This window comes from Macrobrachium nipponense, chromosome 5, assembly GCF_015104395.2.
Source record: "Macrobrachium nipponense isolate FS-2020 chromosome 5, ASM1510439v2, whole genome shotgun sequence".
Lineage (NCBI taxonomy): Eukaryota > Metazoa > Arthropoda > Malacostraca > Decapoda > Palaemonidae > Macrobrachium > Macrobrachium nipponense.
In genome coordinates, this window is record NC_061107.1 from 30,592,715 (window position 1) to 30,598,711 (window position 5,997).

Sequence of the window (5,997 nt, forward strand, 5' to 3'; positions counted from 1 at the left end):
ACATCCAATCGGCGTTAAATAGTTGAAAAAAAAAAAAAAAACTGGTATAAAACTTCTTCGTGGGTTTTCCTTGAGTTTTAACCAACAAAATAGGTGGTTTTAAGCATTTTTATAGGGGTTCCAACTATTCGCAGGTTCTAACTATTCACAAGGGGGTCTGGTACGCATCCCCCGCGAATATGGGGGGGACCACTGTACTGTAAAAACATAAAAGACTATAGTATATCATGAAGATAAATGACCCCCATGAAATATTAGTCCTAGATGACAACCCCCATAAACCATTGGGGTGTCACTATCCAGAAAAGATCCTGTAAGTTAACAATAAGGGGCAGTGGTTAGCATTTTGTAAGTAGCAGTGTTGTGCACGTGTTTAGTTTATATGTGATCCATTTCCAGGTCTTGATATGAATGTTGCCCTACAGAATGCACTTTCTAGTCCTATTTACCCTAATTTAATGGAAAACGGAAGTTTTCTGACGACTGGGAGTGATGGATGGTCTGGAGGTTGTCAAGGCAACTTCCTATCAGGTGACCCATACTCCATTGAGAAAGCTGCAAGATTACACAGGAATGCTGCAGGTAATACTCTGCATGATATTTTTATTGTTGAATGTAAAGTTGTTAATGGCATCAGACAAAAGTTCTTTAGTAATAGTTTGGCAGACAGCTATAGTAATGATCTAATCTGTAAATTATTGAAAAAGTTCTGGGACAGTTGCATTTCTAGCTACTGCTTTGGTATACATCAGAAACAAGGGGTTAGCAGAAGCAGTAAGTAAGCCTTAACTGTTGCTGTTCAAATGACCTGAAAAAGGAGAACTAATACTATAAGTAAACATATAATGAAATTAAAAAAGTCTACTATAGAGTACTGATAATTGATGAACTTAAAATGTGTGGTGTGATAACTATAATAGAATATCTGTTCATAAGTATTCTTAACTTCAGTACTATAAAGAAATAAAATATGCTATCTGTCCTCAGTATGATTTAAAGTTTTTTTGTATTGTATGTAGTATAGTTAGCAAGAAAATTTGTATTGATTGGGTAACTATGGTGAAGGTTTGGTGAGATTTAAGGTTTGCTAGCTAGCTAGTGGTTGGTGGGGTCATGGAATAAGTTCACAAAATTATAAACCTGTCATTAAATTTTTTTGTTCCATAATACTGTAGGATAAATTTCTTTATAAGTACATGAAACTGACCAGGAATGGTTAACTAAGACTGAATTTATATAAGCTTTGTAAGTCTATCAGGGAAAAAAAAGGACTGAAATTAATGTACGAAAAACAGAAGTTTAAGTTGCATCAAAGAATCAAGATCCACCAAATTGTAATATATATATTGATAAGCAAAAGTATAAAACAGGCTAACAGTTTTGTTTACCTGTGCAGTCTACTGACATGATGGGAGGGGAAAACCAGATATTGAGAAGAGAATTCCGATAGCTAAAAACTTTTAAGAATATGAAAAACCTTTTAACTAATAACAGAATTGGAACTCAAACAAGAACAACGTCTCTGAAAATGTATGTGGTCCACCCTCATGTATGGATCAGAGAGCTGGACAATCACCAGGAAATTGAGAGCAAAGTTGAATGCAGTGGAGAAGTGGTTTTGTTGGACATATGATAAGTTAGGAGGTAGAGCATTTGTACCTTACTGGATACCTTACTGGGAGGAGAGTGAGAGGTAGACAGAGTACAGGGGGTCCTCGAGTTACGACGTTGATCCGTTAAGATGCGTCGTAACATGATTTTCAGCGTAAGTCTGAACATAAAAAAATACCACATGATTTAATGTAAATACGTATCAATAACAAAGAGAGAACAATTCCTTACCTTTATTAATTTGGTTGGCTTGCACACTGGAGAGGAAGCTGCCGTGCTGGAGAGACTGGGGGAGGTTAGTGAAGAGAAACAGAACCTCCAGAAGATGCTGGGGCAGGTGAGTCTTGAGGTGAGGCAGAACAAACTGGAGATGCTGGGGCAGGTGAGTCTGGAGGTGAGGCAGAACCTACAGAAGATGCTGGAGATGCTGGGGCTGGTGAGGCAGAATATTCAGAATGTGCTGGAGAATGTTGGGCAGGTGAGTCTGGTTTAGCAGAACATTCAGAAGGTGCTGGAGATTGTGGGGCAGGCGAGTCTGGATTAGCAGAGGCAGCTGAGGTAGAGGGCACAGGATCTCTTGCAGGCCTCTCTACCTTCTTGAAATACTGCTCCAGGTTAGTCTGAACAGAGAGCAACCTCTTCTCATCCAAGATATCCTTGTAATACTGCATCAAATCCATGATGCCTCTGGAAACCATAGTGAACCTGTCCAAGTTGGGATCATGAGCCTCAAAAGTTGCCAACGCTGCAACTCTGCAAAACCTCTTGCCAAGTCATGAGACTCCAGCAGCTGTGTAACATCATCAACCTCCATCTCCAAATTGATTTCTTTACTCAGGGCAACAAGGTTCTTTACAACTTGCTGAACTGTCCTCAAACCCATGGAAATCATTCACAAATTGAGGACAAATTTTTTTCCAGACACCATTCATGTTTGTTTGCTTAACCTCCTCCCAGGAATCAGCAATGTTCTTTACAGCATCAAGGATGTTGTAGGATTTCCAAAAGTCCTTCAGTGTCAAGTCGTCCTTGGTTTCAGTTGCCTGTAAAGCCATAGCAATTGTCCTTCGTAGGTAGTAGGCCTTGAACGAAGCAATCACTCCTTGGTCCAGAGGCTGTAAAAGGGCCGTGGTATTAGATGTAAGGTAAACCACCTTGACATTAGGGTTAAAGTCTCCCAGCTGGGCAGGGTGTCCAGGGGTATTGTCCAGCACTAGCAATACCTCTCCATACTTGGCACAAAATGGTTTACGAACCAGTCCTCAAACACCGCAAGTGTCACCCATGCCTTCTTGTTTGACTTCCAAATTACTGGTAGTTGACCCTTCCAAATGCCCTTGAGTGCCCTTGGATTTTCAGCCTGATACACCAACAAGGGCTTCAGTTTGAAGGCGCCAGCAGCATTACGCCCAAGAAGTAAAGTTAGCCTCTCCTTGCTGGCTTTATGACTGGGTGCTGACTTCTCCTCCTTGGCAATGTATGTGCAGTTAGGCATACGCTTCCAAAACAAACCTGTCTCATCCACGTTAAACACTTGCTGAGCAGAATAACCCCCCTCCTTAATTATCTCAGACAACGCTTTAGGAAATTCACTCGCTGCTTTCTCATCCCCACTAGCAGCTTCACCTTGCACTTTAAGGTTATGGTAATTGGCCCGAGCCTTAAATCGCATAAACCCACCCCTACTAGCCACAAACTCTTCACTTTCACTTCCCTCCCCCTTTTCTTTTTTCAACGCTTCGAACAATCTTTTCGCCTTCGGAATCACCATAAGGCTGACTGGGATGCGCCGTTGATTTTGGTCTTCCAACCAAAGCACCAATAACCTTTCCATTTCAGTGATTAGACCACTACGCTGCTTGGTTATCGCTGTCGATTTCATAGGAGCAGATCCTTTCTCATGTTCAATGATGCGCTCTTTATCTTTGATAATGGTAGCAACAGTCGAACGACTAAGGCCAAGTGACCGGCCAATGTTTGTTGGCGTTTCTCCCTTCTCAGATCGCTTTATAATGTCCACTTTAACTTCCATGGTGATGGCCTTTCGTTTCTTCGATGCACTACCATCAGAAGAGTCCGCCTTGCGCTTGGGAGCCATAACAAAGGGCAAAAAGTTACAAAAACGATACAACACGAGGGAGAGAGAGGCAGGGTAAACAACCAAAATGGCGTATGGGCGAGGAATGAGCGTAGGGAAGCGATGCCATTCTCTCCCCCACAAAGCGTATTCTTCCGCCGTGTGCCCGGAACTAGTTCGCGTTTGTTTACGTCGCTTACGACGCTAAACCGCATAAGACGGAACGACGCACATTATTTTTTATATTTTTATGGGGGCGCGTTCGTAACCACGAAACAGCGTAAGCCGAGACCGGTGTAACCTGAGGACTCGCTGTATACTTTAACAACTTGGTGGGAGACTTGGATGGAGATTACACTGTAAATCAACTAATACAAGCGGCTAGAAATCAAGAGAGGTGGAGGCAAATCACTGCTAATGTCCAAGACATGGCACTTTGTTGAGTTAAATATCAGTAGTAGTAGGATTAAGAGGAGTTTGTTGTTTATACATTGTCAACTTGAGATCTGTCATGCAGACAGATTGTATAAGATTTGAGCGCACATTTTAGGTTTGTATTAGGAATTATAGCTCTGCATGCACATGGTGGTCTTAGTTGAAATTGATTCTTAAAAGAATATTTCAGTTAGTGTATAAAAGTTTGCCTTGATGCATATAGTATTGAAAATTTAGTGATTGATAAGGCTTACAAATAAAAAGTTCATATATATGTAAAATTAATCTTAATTTTCTGGATAAATAGAGCCAAGGCCTGTGGGATAAGAGCAAAATCTGCACGAACACAAACTCTACAGTTGTTAAATGGGAACACTATACTACCGTTCCTCCCCACCTTGTCAGTACCGCATAACTGTAAACATTAATTACAGGTATTCTCCTACTTATGATGGGGTTAGGTTCCAAAAAACCCATCGTTTGTTGGAAAAATCTTATCTCAAATATAGCCTAGCCTACACTACACTAGGGTAATCGGTACCATCTTTACATAAAGGGTCGCCTAGCCTACACTACACATTGTACTTTATACATATTCGGTATAGTAATGGTTAATTTCAGCTAATTTTCTAAGTTCAGTGCAGACTGGCTTAATAATTCTTTACAAAGAGAAATTGAATAACACAAACAAGTTCGCCCAGCATATACTATGGCACATCATATACATATGTATACAGAAGCCTAGCTTACAGTATACTCTTTACTACATAATATATGGTATATTAATTATTAATACTATAAGCTAATTCTGAAGGGTCAATGCATTCTAACTGATAAGTCAGTACAAAAAGAAATTGGACATGAAACGAGAATCAGATTCAGTCGACATCAGCATAATTGAACAATGTCAGGCTGCTAATGGCCACATATTGTAAAATGCCAATGTAATGAGTATGCACCTTTTCCACGAGTCTTTTTAATTAAAGAGTTATACATTACTTCACTATCCAATAATATCATATGTATTCTCATATTTTATTGCAAAATACCAACATAGCAGACATGTTTTGTTTTGGAAATCAACTGATGGCGAATACAAGTTTATTTCCCCGTACTTACCTCAGTTCTGAGCAAATTTCCTTCCTTCTTATTAGCATAAAGGAATATCTAAATACATACTTCAATTAGATGAGACAAGGTCTTTTTCGTTATACGTACAACATGCTATGTCAAAATATGACTTGGAATACATCTTGTAAACAATTTTTTTTTTCTTTTTTAACTTTGCTTTGGGGGCATGTTTAATGTGTAAAGAATTTAGTGAAAGTGGACCACAGTACCATGAATACATCATGTATAATAGTAACATGAGCATTGACGTTGCTATTTGGAAGGCATGTGTAATTGGGTCATCCAATATAATCAGAGAATCAGGGATGCAGATAAATGGTGTCTTAACAGGCTTTAAAGAAGCTGATGAGCTGAAGTGGCCTCCTAATGTGCTTGATTTGGAATGCAATGGAAAAATACAAACAGAACTTGGAATGTTTCTGAGCCTTATATTCACAAAAGAGAGAATGTTTCTGAGCCTATATTCACAAAAGAGACTGTCTCCAAAACACCAAAGATTAAGCAACTTATCCTATTGATTGGACAAGACATCTGCCGTGCTGCAACTTTTGGTGAGTAAGTTGCCAAAACACATTCTGTTGAGTATGACACTGAGGAACCCGTATAGGGGTGAACAACTTGTAACTATTCCCAATAGAATGGGGCACTGTGGGAATTATTGCTACACCTTGGAAGATGGAAAAAGGCTTAGCTAAAACAGTTACAGACATATCAACACTTCTCTCAACTCAAATTGTTAAGAG

General features: G+C 39.7%; 1 protein-coding gene across 1 annotated transcript in view; it reads left to right on the forward strand.

The window, feature by feature from the left end:
- The first annotated feature begins 405 nt into the window (after positions 1-405).
- Positions 406-5,997, forward strand: part of LOC135215745 (cytoplasmic polyadenylation element-binding protein 1-like) — an 82,184-nt gene continuing 76,592 nt past the window's right edge. Inside the window, exon 1 of the mRNA XM_064250700.1 lies at positions 406-582. Coding sequence (XP_064106770.1) covers positions 408-582 — 175 coding nt within the window. The 5' untranslated portion in view covers positions 406-407. The remainder of the gene's footprint in view (positions 583-5,997) is intronic.